Consider the following 16,337-nt stretch of genomic DNA (forward strand, 5'->3'; position numbering starts at 1 on the left):
TGGCTTTTGCAAACTACCAAGTTCCTTCCACCTTATGCAACCAAGCTACCCACTTCTCCAAGCCATGCGACACTTAGGGCGCATCTCGGCCGCTTTCCTTCCTGTTCCCGCTGGGGGCCCCAGAAGAAGGGTTTTCGAGGCCTTGGCCGCACCACCCTTATCCGCCGGAGGCGGGAGGAAGCGCGCGGCTTGGAGGCACAGGCTGCAATTCCCAGGGCCAAGGCTGACGCCGAAGTGGGTAAAGAGCGGGGAAGCCAGCTTGGCGCAGCCGGACGTGCATCCTTCCAAGCTGCCACTCCGAGGAATCCTTTCGTGCTCCTCACCTGGAAAGCGGTCCACTCGAGGTGGGCTGGGGGAGACTTCACACGCCGAGGTCCCTTTCGGGTGCAATGGGGCAGGTAGGAGCTGTCCTTTCAGCACCCGTTTCTCAGCCGCCTCCCCAAATGCCAGCGAAGCCCCCCCCACCCCAAAGCCTGTCGGGTGGCTCCCTCAGGTTCCCGTGTTCGCGGACCTCAAGACCCCGCCACGGAATGACGGAAAGCAGCCGCCTAGGCCTACTAGCACTCCCCTCCCCCTACGCTCCACCCGCTCCGGAGACATCAAGCTCAGCTGCCCCCACCCGACGCGGCCACCAAGCCTGGGCGCTGCAAACGCAGCTGGCGAAATCCCTCCTTCCACACTGGCAGGCTGGCTTCCTCTCACTTGCGCGAGGACAAGGAGGGTGGAGGAAAGAGTCCGGGGATTAGGAAACAAGTACAGGAACAGGTGTTGTGATGGCAAAGGGCTCTTCCACTGGCTCCCCCACCCCCCACGCCCCCACGAGCTGGGGATCCTGGAGGTAGCCAAGCGCACCTGGGGGACGGCAGGCCATTGCAACCGCGAATGTACGATGTGTAAACATGTGCACAACCCTCTGCGGTACTATGTGTAAACAAGTTATACATCTAAGAAAGAATTTTTAAAATTCTATTTGAAATCCAGGAGAACACAAGAACACAATATCCTCAAGTGGGGGGTTGGCTCACAGGCGACACGACATTTAAATAGGTCCCTCCTAGTTTCTGGAGGCAAAGGCTGAGCCGGTTTGCACAGATCCTACTGGTAGAAATCACAATGAGTTCCTATCAACTGTTCGCAGCCCCTGCTCCTTGGCAGTGGTGGTCCCTCCACCCCTACCCATCCCACCCTGTGCTTTCCTCAGAATTCGGGGCCTAAGGCCAAAGAGGGATACCAGCTCCATGAATCATTTGTACCCCATTCATATTAGGGCAAGTCAGACACAGAACGGAGACAGGACCCAATCGCCATGCTCAACTGGGCAGATTCCGTTTGTTGCCTCCAGCCCCTCATTCCCGCCTTAATTGTAGGGCTCTGCATTATAGCCGCATAATTCATGCCTCCCTAATTAAGGCTGTCAACAGCCCCATTGTAAAGCTGGAAAATGTACAGCACCTGCTCTCTGGGAACCCTGTGCCAGGGATTGGTTGTGGGGAATGCCAGGTGTGTGTGGGGGGCTTGCCAAAGGGTGCATTCATTGGCTTCTCAATTGCAGTGTCTGGCATTTCTGGTTGATTCTCGGAGCAGGGATGGTGGCCAAGGGGTCTCATGTGCCAGGTATCCTGGCACAGGAAGGGGAAGAGGAGACTGGAATACAGGGCAGTTGGGGGTTTAAAGACCATGCTCTGAGCACTGCCTGCAAGACCCCACCTCTCCCCTAGAGGGAGGTGCTGGGGAAAGTTCGCCGAAAGTCAAATGGCAAGACTAGACGGAGTGGCGTTTGGTGGGTATTCAAGGCTGGTGCTTGCTGCTCCAGGCACCTGAGGCAGAGTTGCTCGGGCAGACAGCTCTTCAAAGGCACTAATCCTCTCAGCAGCTCTGCAGCAAGGCCTGGCAGGGAGAGGTAGGGGAGAGGACACAGCCCTTGCCTCGGCCCCTTCCCTGCTGGGCAGCCCTGGCCCTAACACGCTGAGACTGCCGCGCGGAGAATAAGTCGTCTCTGGGGGGGGTCTCAGGGGGCCAGGTGCCAAACAGAGAAGGCTCAAAGGCTGAGGCGGTGGAAAGCAGAGTCTGAGATGCTGAGGACAGGAGTCAGTTAGGAGAAGTGCTTCTTTGCTCTGGGCCCTGTGAGGTGTTCTAGGGGAAGGCGGCCTGTGGTGGATTAGATTCACCGGGGCCTAGAGGCCCTCCTGTTACCCTGTGGCCATGGAGGGGGCCGGTGGCACAGGGGCGTGGAGCCTGGCCCCATGCCCTGCAAGAGGAGGAGAAAAGCTTGTGTGGGCTGAGTCGACAATAGGTAATTGGATTGTAATCACCCGCCTGGCTTCTGCGCGCCATTGGGGGCGCTGAGCCTTTCAGTGAGCAATCAGCACTGTGTGGTGGGAGGGGGTAGAGATTCAATAGCAAATCCCAGGTGGAGAGCCCAGGGGGAGGAGCAGCAGATGGGCAAATTTTCTCTCTGTCTCTCCCTCTCCTCCCTTGCCCAAATAACACTGGCTGCCTATTAGCTATTTACTAGCAGACCCAAGGTGGAGCCGAATCTTTTGTGAAAGTCGGGCGGAAGGCTAAGATGGATGGGTAAAGGGCGGGGGTTCTGGGGAGACCGGCTCCCTGAAATGCTGTGTGTCGGAGGATGTGCTGGTGGAAAAGTGAAATGCACCTGGGAGCACAGGTAGAGGTGGCAGAGGCGGAAGGGGTGAGCAGCAAAGAACTGGAGCTCCCCGCTCTCCAAAGCTACAGGTGACCTGAGCTGGATTCAGTGTACTTGCGGGAGACTCAACCCTTAACCCTCCCCAGCGGCCACTGTCCCAGGCAGCCCAAACGGTGGATCTATGGCCGGCAGATCTGGCCTCCGGAGCTCCCTCGCAAAGTAAAGGAAACCCAGTTCAGTCCTTAGGAAGGAGGTGCCTTTCACCAAGAAAAGAAAGGGGAGTGGGGCCCTGGAGGCAGAGGGCAGGGCAAAATGGCAGGAGGCCAGCCCCGCTCAGGCTGATGCAGTGCCCAGACGTGCCAGCCAGTCGGCCCGCTTGAGTTCCAAAGCCTGCAGGAAGCCTTGGACCCGCTCTTCCCGCCTGGCTGAGAGTTTGTGCAAGCGTGTCCGTCGGAGCTGGGCGTCCCCACTGGCCTGGAGCCCCTCTTGCAGCAGCTGCTCTGTCACTGCGGCCTGGTCCCTCTCCAGCTGCTGCCTCTTCCGCTCCTCTGCATACATGTCTCGGGCCTTCTGCTAGAGAAAAGCAGGGATCGGGAGATCATTTTTAGGTGTGAGTGAACTGGGATGGAGGAGGTAGGGGGTGGGGCACCAGGCAGGCCAAGTTAAGTGGAACAATGAGGAGTTTGTACCAGATTTGGAAAAGCTTGGGAGTAGGTGTGCAGAGGTGGTGCCCGTGATGTGTAAGCATGGCGGTGGGGGCTCTGGGTCCATCCTGGTTTGCTTTGGGCGGGAGCCTCTGTATTTCCTGAAATCCTGCTCAGGTTCACACCGGGAAGGGAACCAGGCAAATGTGCGTCTGACTTCTGGTTCCCCCACGGACTAGCTTTGTGGCTTTGGGCAAATCCTCTCCTAACCTCATTTCTTCATCTGTAAAGTGGGGGCTGTGCCTACCTTGAAGAGTTTTAAGGATTAGCGATAATATATGCAAAACCCTCTCTAGCATATTAGCAGGCTCTCAAACCGAAACAGCAATTTCACAAGTTATTGTCTACTCTCTGCTGCCGGGAAGGTTCTATTCCTGCCTGGGGCACATTCATTGGGTCATTTCCTTTGGCTTCCCAGGTCACTATGAGGGGGCCATCCTCCCAGCTCCCTAAGCTATTTTTCGGAGTTTGGCTCCAGACTTGCCTCCTGTATGGAGACCGGTCTGACTCATCGAGCAAACGATCCTCCTCCTACGAACGCTGTGAGAAACAGGTTCAGCTCTCTTAAGCCATTTACTGCTTTCTGCCTAGTGGAGTAGGTTTTAGTGTCCCGAGTCCATTTTTTCTGTTAGAAACTCAGCACTTGAAGGCTCGGCCGAGCACTCTGGACTCATGGAACGAGCTCTCACACCAGGTAGGTTATCGTGCTCCCGGGCCGCACCTCTCATACGTTTATGGCTCTTCAGACAAACTCCTAAAAGGCAGAGACTGTGTGGCTTTATCCTCTCTGGCACTTGGGCGCCCGGTACGTGTGAAATAATCGACCAACTGTATGATCCCAGGAGGGCAGGGAAGATGCTCCTGGAGGGGGGACAATCCCTTTGGAGCAGAACCAAGGCCCTGCTGTGCCTCCCTGATGGGCTCTGCTCCTGCCATCCGAACTGGCCGCAGAGCCTTTGCACCAGGGCTCCTCCTGCCAGACCTGTTCCATGCGTGACAAACTAGACATTGCTGCCGACTTGGCACTTCAGACCCTGATGACCCTTACCACGTTCTACCTTGTATGATGGTATTTGTGTACCTGTGTCCTGCTCAGCCTGTAAACCTGGATTGCTTTGTCTTCCCCCTTTAAAGACTATCTCACATGTGCACAAGCACCTGACCCTCACAATAGAGCTACTTTTTACCTGCTGGCAACAGACCTGGAAGTTCAGAGTGGGGAAGTGGTTCACTAGGGTCTCTCAGCAATGAAGGTTTACTGCATGAATAAAGAAGACAAGTGGAGACTCTGGAACATCCCTCCCTAGGGTCCTGCATGAACTCAGGCATTCAAGGGCACTCACTCTTCTGCGAGGGTGATAAGCTCACACGTGGAGCTATGAAGACTCACATGGGTTTGAGAAGTCGCTGTGAATGTCTTCCACCTTGCTGGAAGGGCTTCCTCTTGGGCTTGGTCAGGAGGAACCCTGGGTCCTGCATATAGGACCTTACTAGTGTGTGATGTACAAGATACGGTTTCAGCAATCCACGTGCTTGTGGGCCAATTAGGACACACATCTATACACAAAGTCCCATAATAGTAGGTAGAATGTGGGGCGCCTGGGTGGCTCAGTCGGTTCCGCGTCCGACTTTGGCTCAGGTCATGATCTCACAGTTCGGGGGTGCGAGCCCCGTGTCAGGTTCTGTGCTGACAGCCAGCTCAGAGCCTGGAGCCTGTTTCAGATTCTGTGTCTCCCTCTCTCTCTGACTCTCCCCTGCTTGTGCTGTCTCTCTCTCCCTCTAAGAAATAAATAAAACAAAAAACAAAAAACAAAACAAAAAAATAGTAGGTAGAATGTGGTGAGGGTCATCGAAGAAGAAAAAGGGCAATGTGGCTTCAAGAGAGACACTGTGGCTGATGGGAGGTCAAGGAACAGTGACACCTCATGGACAGACAGAATCTGAGCTGGACTTGAACAAACGGGGAGGATTTGGATAAAGGTGGGGTGCACGGTTGGAGGGGGAATGTCGGGTAGTGAGAACAGTGGCAAAGACACACAGAATGGATCGAAGAGCTTGATCAGGTCAGAGTGAGTCCTCTGCACAATGGGCAGTGTGAGAAAGGATGAGAAAATGAACGCCTGACCCGCAGCGGGCACTGACGCTTAGCTGCCCTTCCATCATCACTGCTTGCAGCCAGAGCCAGGTAGGTAAGTTCAGGCAGGACAGAAAGGAGGGGGGTGCCCAGCCACAGAGAGAGGAAACAGAGTTGCTCAAAGTCACTCTGTGAGGCACAGGCTTCTTCTGAATCGCAAGCCCTGGATTGAGTGCCGGGCAGGAGGAGGCTGCAGCCAAGGGAGAGCCTGGCCCTTAAATGCCAGGAATCAGTGATTCACTGTCAGGATGACACAGCCAGGGGAGCTCCGAAAGACCATCTGTCCGGCCTCCTGATTGTAAAGACAAGCACACTGAGGCCAAAGTGGGGAAGGACTTGGCCTCGGTCACACACAGGGGTAAAGTTCCTTCCACTGGTTCCTCCACTACAGGAGTGTCTTGAGAGGTCTATGGGAAATGTGTCTTGTGTCCCTGGATAAGCTGCACTTTGCAGGGGTGCAGTGGAGAACCAGCCTCAAAAAATCCAGGCTCAAGAAGTCCTATTAGGGGCACCCAGGTGGCTCAGTCGGTTAAGTGTCTGATTTTGGCTCAGGTCATGATCTCATGGTCTGTGAGTTCAAGGCCCACACTGGGCTCTGTGCTGACAGCTCAGAGCCTGGAGCCTGCTTTGGATTCTCTGTCTCCCCTTCTCTATGCCCCTCCCATGCTCATACTCTGTATCTATCTCTCAGTTATAAACAAACATTAAAAAAAATTTTTTTTAAGATTAAAAAAAAAAAGAAGTCCTAATAGTCCATTTCTCTCTCTCTGACCATACTGTCCACTGTCCCTGTGTAACGACCAGTCAGGGCATGAATAATTTCCCTAGAGACTTTTTGTACGACCTTATGCGGTCTTGGTGCAAGAACTCCACGGAGCTTGCTTTGAGAAATGGGGCTCTAACCTATTCATCTAAATGTCTCCTGGGCATTAAGCCTCTCTGCTCTTGTTCTCTCCTCAGCAGACTTAGGGAACAAGATGTAATAGCGCCCCCAGTACATAAATCCTCAAGTCCTCCGCTACACTGCCTGGGCCTGGAGAGAGGCTGCAGGCATTTGGTTTCAAAACATTCATTAGCCAATGCCAAGTCCTCCCGTAAGTCCTCATTTGCCGCAGTCAACATGCCCAGGTCAGTAGCGCGGGGGATGTATTACTGAGGGCTGCCTGAGACAGCCACCGCTGCCAGAAATACAACGTACTGCAGCACCCCTGGGGTCTCCCTGCCCAGGGAACTGTACTAGGGACAGGATGAGCTGGGTGCTCCGAGTCTATGGCTTTTCTGGAGACAGGAGAACTCTGGTGAAGTGCTCGGAGACACATATGGGGATGGTGTTGGCCGCCATTCTCTGAAAAGGAACTCCTTTCCAGCTCCGCTCTCGGGACTTTTGGTGTATTAGCTTACTGAACCCTATCCCAAACCTGGGAGGCAGGTATTATTATTAACATTACTCCTCTCATTTTACAGATGAGGAAATTGATACTCTGAAGGCTGAGAGTCACAGAACTAGCAGGCAGTGCCACGATTCAAAGACAGGAATGTCTGAGACAACAGTTCGAGCTTTTGACTTTTCCTAAGAAGAAGACAGCGACTACCCGAATAAATAAAATAAAATAGAAATAAAATAGTTGACGGATCCAGCCCTGCGTTTACTCTCTGACAAATGCATCGAAGGAAGTTCAGAGGAGGGGCGCCTCGGTGGCTCCGTCGGTCAAGTGCCCGACTTTGGCTCAGGCCATGATCGCGTGGTTGGTGGGTCCGAGGCCCAGGTCAGCACAGAGCCCGAAGCCTGTGTCGGATTCTGTGTCTTCCTCTCTCTCTCTCTCCCTCCCACCCCCCTTCAAAAATGAATAAACATAAAAAGAAAAAGGAAGTTTAATGGGAACATATATCTTCTATAACAACATTCTTATAGACTAGGTGAATCAAACACTTCAGTGGCCCCTTATGGGCCTTCCAACCATGCAGCTTGTAACTTAGGATCGGTGGCTCTGCGCTGCCAGGCCCCCTCCCCTGCTGACACTCTCCTTGGCCTACTGCATCTGAGTCCAGACTTCCTCCTTCTACCGGCCCCCATTCTCTACGGCTGATGGGTAATCACCTGGAGACTGCCCAGATCCCTTCAGATACCAAGATCTGGCCTCACACAACTTGTAGCTGAGTCCCTGCTTCCCTTAATATGCACCACGTAGGCTCACGCCAGTGAGCTGCTCAAGGTCTAGAAGCCACTTTCCTGTCCTGGCTTCCTACAGGAAGAGAGACCGGCCATGCTGGGCTTAGAGATAGAGCGGCTCAGGTTTTAATAGTGGGACTTCAGGAGATGGGATGGAAGCACAGACACGGAGTGGAGAAAACTGAACAAGGAACTGTGAAGAGTCCAGTGTGGTCGCGTGATGCAGGGTACGTAAAAGGGAGACGCTGGGAAGATCAGCTCCCTGGTCTGAGGTCAGACTGGCGAGGATGTTGTAAGTTTGGAATCTACCCTTAGTGCTTCTGCTGGGGTGCTAGAACTTCTAGAAATAGAGCTCGGAGGACTCCTGGGTAGAGAGTGCCTGGCCAGGATCCCCAAGGAGCCTGCTAAAAAGAGTCAGGACAGTCAATACCTCTGCTATAACTTTGGTTTCCTCACTTCATTAAAAAAAAATTTTTTTTTTAATGTTTGTTTATTTTTGAGAGAGAGAGAGCGAGAGAGAGAGACAGAGAGGGAGACACAGAATCTGAAGCAGGCTCTGAGCTGCCAACACAAAGCCCGACGCGGGGCTCAAACCCATGAACTGTGTGAGATCGTGTCCTGAGCTGAAGTCGGACGCTTAACTGACTGAGCCACCCAGGTGCCCCATGGTTTCCTCACTTTAAAAACAGCACCAGTAACAACAGTATCTCACCTTCTTGCACTGCACAGTCTATGTCAAGGACGCTTGATGTGAGAAGAACTCAATAAACGTTTGCAGTTTTGATTCACAGGTACATAACAGAACTCTTAATAGCTATCCCCGAACATGTCCCACCTCACCCCAGAAAACAGAACTGTCCCCCCAACTGCCTGGGCCAAGTCTAAATGCCTCGATTCCTAGTAACATTAATATTTGTACTTGTGTGTTTCATCCTCCGGGATACATAAGAGTTTCAAACTTACACCATCAACATTACCACTAACAAAAACCTCTTAAATAATGTCTAAATTTCCTTTGGGTTTGTAATACCCTTATATATCCCACTAAAGATGTATAGACAGAGAACTGTTTGGGTAACTTGAATTAATTATTTCTTCTATGGGTTACGTTATTGACTTAGAGTTACTTTCATTTGTTTCTATTTTAACATTTCTTTTTTCCCCATCTCAATGTACTCAGCCCTCCCTCTCCCTACACCCCCTCCCCACTACCTCCTCTAAGCACATTCTCTCACCTGGACTACTGTAGGAGCCTGGTCCCTGACTCCTGCCCCCTGGAAAAACCTGAGTGACTTTTGCAAAATGTAAATCAGATCCAGTCAGTCCTTTGATCAAAGTTCTTCAGAAGTGGTGCCACTGCCCACAAGGCTGTATGTAACCAGAGGCCTGACTCCCTCACAGCCTGTCCCCCACTTTCTCTCTCACGCATGCTGGCCTGTGTTCTTCCAAGACCCAAACTTAGTAACCTCCGTATCCTTGCACTGCTGCTCTTTTTGTAGAGAATAATTCCTTACTCCCAGATTTTCACACGTTTGGCTACTTCTCATCTTTTATATCACGGCATAAAAACCACCTCCTCAGAAAGTCCTTCCATGGGGCGCCTGGGTGGCTCAGTCAGTTAAGCATCCGACTTCGGCTCAGGTCATGATCTTGCAGTTCGTGGGTTCGAGCCCCACGTCGGGCTCTGTGCTGACAGCTAGCTCAGAGCCTGGAGCCAGTTTCGGATTCTGTGTCTCCCTCTCTCTCTGACCCTCCCCTGCTCACACTGTCTCTCTCTCAGAAATAAATAAAACATTAAAAATTAAAAGAAAGAAAGAAAGGCCTTCCTTGGCTGCTCTATTCAGTACCTCTTGCTTTCTTCATTACTTTCTAGCACGCCACTCTACTTTCTTCATGGCTTTATTACAATCTGAAACAATCCTCTATATTTGTTTACTAGGTTATTATCTACCTCAAGTGAGATTATAAGCTCCACAAAGGTAGGGACTCTCTAGTACCTGACTTATGCTAGGCACTCAATAACTAGGCAATGAATGAAATTATTAACTCCTCTGAAAGCCACTCAGGAAAGCATCTCAAAAACCTGACATTACTATAAAAGGCATCTGAACAGCCAAATCAGAGATAAGAATATCCACACACAAAAGCTCACACACCAAGGTTCTCTGGGCTTCAGAGACCGTTAACTCCTACTTTATAGACATATTTCTAACAAGCTTGACTGACTGCTTTCCTTGCCTAAGAGCTGATTTAAAACAGTAAATAGGAAGAGAAGGAGGGATGCTGTCAAAACCAGCCACTTGACAGTGGTAGAAAATAAGATGGAAGACGTACAAAAACATACAAGAAATCCCAAAGCCAAGTATTCTGGGACCATCTAGCTTGGGCTAACAGTCAAGGGCATCACTGTCCAAGGAAGTGCTTCAAGACGGCAGCTGCCATGACCGTTATTAACATCACTAGAATGTGATCAATCATCATAATTGGCAGCAAGTGCCTGGTATACAGTAGGTGCCAAAGGTTATGTCCAAGGCACCTTTCAGAAAGTTCTCCAACAAAAAAGGATAGGAAGGAAAAAAAGGAGAGACGAAAGTTTTGGTTCTTAGAGAAGCTATGGTCATGTGGAAATTTCTGATATTCATTCCTCACTGATGGTGGATAATTGAGACTCTGCTGTTTTTCCTTCTACTTGAACAGAACTTCCTCTTTCAATTCCTCATATTCTGAGAAAAATGACCAAGCTTAGGACCAAAGCTTCATGATTTGACTGACTTATCCCAGGAACTCTGGACTTAGGATTCATGGACAGATTCCAGGGGTTATGTGAAATCCTGGCGGTAGTCTAAGTATTTCAGTGATAAGTACAATCCTGTGCAAAATGCCACATGTTAGAGTGGTCTGTGCAACTTTTCTAGGGAGATGGTCTATGGTGTTCACCAGATTCTCCAAGGGGATTGAGAGGTCCTGACTTAACATCATTATTTCCTCCTGGCCATTATCTCTCTAGCGTCAAGAAACAGCACCTGCTAGGGCGCCTGGGTGGCTCAGTCAGTTAAACATCCGACTTCGGCTCAGGTCATGATCTCGTGGTTTGTGGGTTCAAGCCCTGCATCGGGCTCTGTGCTGACAACTCAGAGCCTGGAGCCTGCTTTGGATCCTGTGTCTCCCTCTCTCTGCCCCTCCCTCCCCTACTCATGCTCTGTTTCTGTCTCAATAATAAATAATAAATAAAATAAAATAAAAAAGAAACGGCACCAGCTAAGGGTTCAAAAATCTGTGACCTTGAGACAGTTACTCTGCCCCTCTGTTTCCGTATTTGGAAAATGAAGACACCAGACCTATGGGATTGCCGGAAGGGTAAAATGAGAAAACTTACACGAAAACAACGAAGTGCCTCAGCAGACCCTCAATGTTAGCTCCCGCCACCACCACGCGCACTACCACTATCATTATTAAGAACTCTAATCAGATGCAGGGGACTCTGCCTCCTAATAAAACCTGTTTCCAGATCCAGTGATCAAACTTGAAAACAGAACTTGGCAGAACACACTTTTGTACAATAGAAGGAAAGTGCTATTTTGTTCTTAATCCCTTCTGGAAGACGCCTGACTCCTGTATGCTTCCACTCTACAATCTTTGATAAGCTTCATACCATCAGGGAATAATGGACAATCTCACCGAGCAGCCTTGCTAGGGTTTCCGTGGCAAAGAGATGAAAGACATGTAACCTGAATCCTAGTTCTGTCTCTTAAATGGTTATGTGTCCTTAAAAAAATAACTTCAGTGTGTTCACTTGCACAAGTCAGGCTGATAATACCTATGCCATTGGGATCTTGGGGGCATGCAATGAGATAGCGCCTATAAAATGTTCAGAGCGCCTGACCATAGTAAGTTGTAGCTACTATCATCATTAACGTGCTTAGTAGCAAGTGGCTTGTGTAAATAGCAGGCAGTCAATCAATGCTAACCTTTTCCTCTCTCAGGTCCAGTCAGACCAGCTCTTACCTGGAGCATGCTGTGGTTCATCTGGTACTGCAGGATGGCCTCGCAGAGGTTCCAAAATGTGTACTCCGGCCACAGGACGGGTTGGAACACCAAGCAGGAGTGGGAGGTCTGGGAAAGCGGGGGGAGGAAGACAGGAGAGTTTAATAGCATGTTGCTGGAACATACTCCGGGGTCAGGCTTCCACAGGAGCAGGCCGAGCACGACCCAGGAGCCCGGAGACGAGCTGACACAGGCACCTCGAGCTGCCGCTGCTGCTGCCGCCGCCGCCGCCAGCCCCAATTTACCTCACTCGTGGGGAGGGGCCGTCCGAGGCACCTGTCCACAGCGAGGCAGCACTAAAGCACGATTAGATCAACATTCCCACCAGGATTTTTCTGAGAGCCAATTTTAGGACGATGAAATAACATCTGGATTATGTTATTGGCTCTTGGCCCTTAGAGGTCATCTGGGAGACACGCTGTCTGATAAAAGTCAGCAAGGAACAAATGGTAGCTGCCGTTATTTTTAAGTAGCAGAGCAGGACACGGTGGTTAAGATCATGGGCTCTGGGGCCAGACTGCTTGGCTCTGGATCCTAGCTCCACCATTTACCATCCATTTGACCTGAGGCGAGTTACTTAACCTCTCTGGGCCTCAGTCTCCTCGACTGTAAAACTTCGTAATGGGAACTACCTGGTTTTTAGGGTACTATGAAACTTAAGATAATGTACGTAAAGCAGTCAGATGACAGAGCTGGGTGAACTTCACTGGCAGAAGAATCCCTTTTGGAACATTCTTGACAGCCACTGCTTGATCCCCTCAGGAGTGACGAATTCAGTGCCTCAAGAGGGACAACTTGAGTAGTCAGGCAGCTTGTCATGCTAAGCCAATGTCACCTTCCTTGGGACTTCTACCAAGGTCTTGGGTCTGTTCTCTGGAACAAGTCTGCTGCTTCTTCAGAGCGACGTTCTTTCAAATATTTGAAGGCTAGATGAGAGCTGCCTCTTATCTGTCCTCAAGGTTGTAAGGACTTGTTCGGTTTGCCTTTGCCAACTATACATTTGAAGACAGCAGGGACTACTTCTGAGGTGGCCATTGCCTATGCCCAGCACAAAGGAGGAACTCACGGTCACCAGGCCTCCCTTTTTCAGACCACTATCCGTCACATCCTTAAATGACAAGAGTTCCAGATTCCTTGCCATCCGGGCTGACAGCTTCTGTTAAGCCCTCCAGTTTACCGGTGCAGTGTTTTAAAACTCAGTGCCCAGAAGTAAACTTTCCAGACACGATCTGACCAGCAGAGTAGACCAAAGAAACGTAAACTGCACATGATGTCAACATAGCCAAAGACTGACAGTATCTTCAGTAGCTAAATTTTTTAAGACTATCTAGTCCATTACAACTTCTGGAAACTGCTTCTAAGCTGAGTCCCTCCAACCTCTCCTTGAACAAGGGCTTTCTCCAATCATGTGCCACTTAGGGGCCAAGTTAACAGATGCTGGGGATGTTCAAGTAAAGGCAAACTGATTTGGCTGTGAGCTTTAGGGGGACCACTTACACTGGGGTAAGGGAGCTGAGAGGCAACAGCAGGCTCCCAAGGAAGAGTCTGCATAGAGTTTACATCCCTTGTGGACTGTGCTTGCATAGACGCGGCCGTTAGTATGAAGGAGAGAGACAAGTAACCGCAAGGCAAAGTTCTACCTCAGAGGCGCTGGAGTACCTGCTAGATTACCAGGGCAGCAACTTATGCTCAGGGACAGGGCAGACGTCCAGGGCTTTGACCGGGGCACGCATGAAGTCTGCACCACAGCTGGGTAGCCTTGACTTTCCTCTAGGCACTTTAGAGAGCAAGAACAACCCAGGCTGCCAAAGCCCTGGACAGCTGAGGAAGGGACAGCCAATGTTCCCAGGCACAGTCTGGATACGTTTCTCCAGATCCCCTCCGCCCCCAGCCCCAGTTCTCTGGTACTAGCACAGCTAGGGGTGGGGATGAGCCCCACTAAATCCACCCTGTGGACACAGCCACGGCTTTCAGGCTGACATAAACACGACGATGGGGGCAAACTACTTACCTGCCAGAGTAAGAAGTCGCTGAGCCTCACTTCCCCGGAAGTCCGGATCAAGATGTCAGGGTGAGGGGAGTGGTTGGTATAGAGGCACTTATCAAGCAGAGACTCAGAAACATCACTAAGGTGAGTGGGGAAGAGACAAAGATAAGCACACATCTCTTTCTGGATTATTCTCCTGATGAACTCATACTTAAGGCTTACCAGTTGACAGAACACCATTAGCCGATATAGGCAGAAGGACCTTAACATTCAAAGGGATGTATGATTTGAATACTCACAACTAACTACGCAAAGTATTTCTATCTTCATTTTATAGATAAGGAAACTGAGGCTCAGAAAAGATAAATAACTTGCCCAAAGGCCTTTCATGGTAGGCCTACAACCAGACACAACCATGAGACTACGTCCTTCACTTAAAATGCCTTGTTTTTTAAAATGCATATATCTGACCCTGCAATTTGATGCAATACTAATATAGCCATTTTTAATAAAGATAAATCTAAATGCACCGACTGGGAAAGATGTCTCACATCTAATATTGAAAAAAAGCAAGCCTCAGAAAATATACAGTGTAGAGAACACACTCACACATATGAATATATGTATCTATAAAGAAAAAGTTTAGAAAAACATACACCACATTATTAATAGTGATCACTTCTGGAGGGTTGGATAAGAAGTAGACTATCTTTTCTTTATGTACTTTTGTCATTGTTTGAATTTATTGTAACAGTTTTTAAATTTTTTTAATGTTTTTATTTATTTCTGAGACAGAGAGACAGCATGAACAGGGGAGGGTCAGAGAGAGAGGGAGACACAGAATCCGAAACAGGCTCCAGGCTCTGAGCTGGCTGTCAGCACAGAGCCTGACGCGGGGCTCGAACCCACAAACCATGAGATCATGACCTGAGCCGAAGTCGGACTATTAACCGACTGAGCCACCCGGCCACCATGGACCCTGAAATGCTGCAAAAAAAATCACATTACTTAGGATTTTAAAAAACACCAAAATGCCGGCCCCTCCTGTGTTTGTTAAGAGCTACTTTCTCAAGCAGACAGACACTTAGAAAGGAGACCGAGGAAGGCAGGGTAGGGACTGCCGCCATTTATCTGAAGTAAAACACTCCCGTTCATTGAAAGAGGGTATTAGCAAGGCTGGGGTCTGCTGGGTCCAAGAACACTGTTTACCAGTCCTTACCAAGCAGCCAGAGGCAGATTTTGGAATCTCCAAGTGGTAAGACTTGTATCTTGGGAAGGGTCTAGCAAGTAAGATTTCTTAGTGGGAAGAGTCTTCTAGGAGCAGGGTAAAAAAAAAAAAAAAGCAGAGAGAGAGATCTGGGCTAAGTATGTAAAGCAAGACTACACTCTTTCAGAGAGAACTGCAAATCACAGAGGGAGCTTTCTTTTTTTTCCGAACATCATACGGTAAACAATATGCACTTATGACTTGCAAAATGAAATCTAGTTCAGATTTCCCTGATCGGATAGTTTTGTCTTTGCAGCATGGTTTGAATCCTCTAATTAAGAAATTTGAGATGCTATACAATCAATATAATTTCTGAGCTCTCTTATCTTTGAAATGGGCAAATTTGTCCTATCAACTTATAGGTTATTTTGAGGGTCAAATGAAATGAAGTAACAGATTTTTTAAAAAGTGATCTCTACACCCAATGTGGGGCTCAACCCACAACCCCGAGATCAATAGTCACATGCTCTACCGATTTGAGCTAGCCAGGTGCCCAGAGAGGTAATTTCTATTAAATAAAATACCAACTTCCACCTATAAAATTAGAGTAGTTGACATTAAAGAAAACCTTGACAAGAATAAGGTGAAATGGACACATCCAGACCCAAATCCAGAGGAAGCCATCTAAAATGGTGATAAGAGTTAAGTTTATAGGGGTGCCTGGGCGGCTCAGTCGGGTAAGCATCCAACTTCGCTCAGGTCATGATCTCGAGGTCAGTGAGTTTGAGCCCCACGTCAGGCTCTGTGCTGACAGCTCAGAGCCTGGACCCTGTTTCAGATTCTACATCTCCCTCTCTCTCTGCCCCTCTCCCGCCCATGCTCTCTCTGTGTCTCAAAAATAAACAAACACTAAAAAACAAAAAAAGTAAAAAAAAAGGGTTAAGTTTATAGACTTCATTGTAGCCTTATTTGTAATAATGACAAATTAGAAACATACTACATAGCCAACAATTAGAATGATTAAGTAAATTAAAGATATATTCCGCAGCCATTGAAAATAATGATACAAAGAATTATTAGAAATGTGAGGCATGTGGGGCACCTGGGTAGCTCTGTTGGTTAAGTGTCTGCCTTTGGCTCAGGCCATGATCTCATGGTTTGTGAGTTTGAGCCCCGCAGCGAGTTATGGGCTAACAGCTCAGAGTCTGCAGCCTGCTTTGGATTCTGTGTCTCCCTCTCTCTCGGCCCCTCCCCGCTCATGCTCTGTCCATCTCTCTCTCAAAAATAAATAAACATTAAAAAAACAAACAGGCATGGAAAAGTGCTCGTATTACAACATCAAGTGAACAGAGGCATGATTCAGGTTGCCAAGTGTTCAGAGCGTGATTTCTTTGGTTATAAATATTTATGTCATTATTAGACTTGTGTTTTAAAAAGAGGACTC

At 49.3% G+C, this 16,337-nt stretch overlaps 2 protein-coding genes and 1 long non-coding RNA gene across 5 annotated transcripts in view; 1 reads left to right on the forward strand and 2 right to left on the reverse strand.

Moving 5' to 3' along the window:
* HMGN2 (high mobility group nucleosomal binding domain 2) overlaps positions 1-2,334 on the reverse strand; it is a 5,767-nt gene extending 3,433 nt beyond the window's left edge. The window contains exons 1-3 of the mRNA XM_077775496.1: positions 2,313-2,334; positions 2,194-2,248; positions 324-405 (exon numbers count right to left, since the gene is read on the reverse strand). Of these exons, the coding sequence (XP_077631622.1) occupies positions 324-405; positions 2,194-2,248; positions 2,313-2,334 (159 nt within the window). The remainder of the gene's footprint in view (positions 1-323; positions 406-2,193; positions 2,249-2,312) is intronic.
* Positions 1-7,261, forward strand: part of LOC144241334 (uncharacterized) — a 29,170-nt gene extending 21,909 nt beyond the window's left edge. For both annotated transcript variants that reach the window (XR_013338035.1, XR_013338038.1), the window contains one exon: positions 6,950-7,261. This is a non-coding gene — a long non-coding RNA (uncharacterized LOC144241334). The remainder of the gene's footprint in view (positions 1-6,949) is intronic.
* The window catches only part of DHDDS (dehydrodolichyl diphosphate synthase subunit), a 29,978-nt gene continuing 14,593 nt past the window's right edge, over positions 953-16,337 (reverse strand). The window contains exons 7-9 of one of the 2 annotated variants that reach the window (XM_077775900.1): positions 13,711-13,825; positions 11,661-11,768; positions 953-3,217 (exon numbers count right to left, since the gene is read on the reverse strand). In XM_077775900.1, the coding sequence (XP_077632026.1) occupies positions 2,981-3,217; positions 11,661-11,768; positions 13,711-13,825 (460 nt within the window). In that variant the 3' untranslated portion in view covers positions 953-2,980. Of the gene's footprint in view, positions 3,221-11,660; positions 11,769-13,710; positions 13,826-16,337 lie in introns of both variants that reach the window. The other variant, XM_077775899.1, reaches the window with a different exon arrangement.

This window comes from Crocuta crocuta, unplaced genomic scaffold, assembly GCF_008692635.1.
Source record: "Crocuta crocuta isolate KB4526 unplaced genomic scaffold, BGI_CrCroc_1.0 scaffold127, whole genome shotgun sequence".
NCBI classification, from domain to species: Eukaryota; Metazoa; Chordata; class Mammalia; order Carnivora; family Hyaenidae; genus Crocuta; species Crocuta crocuta.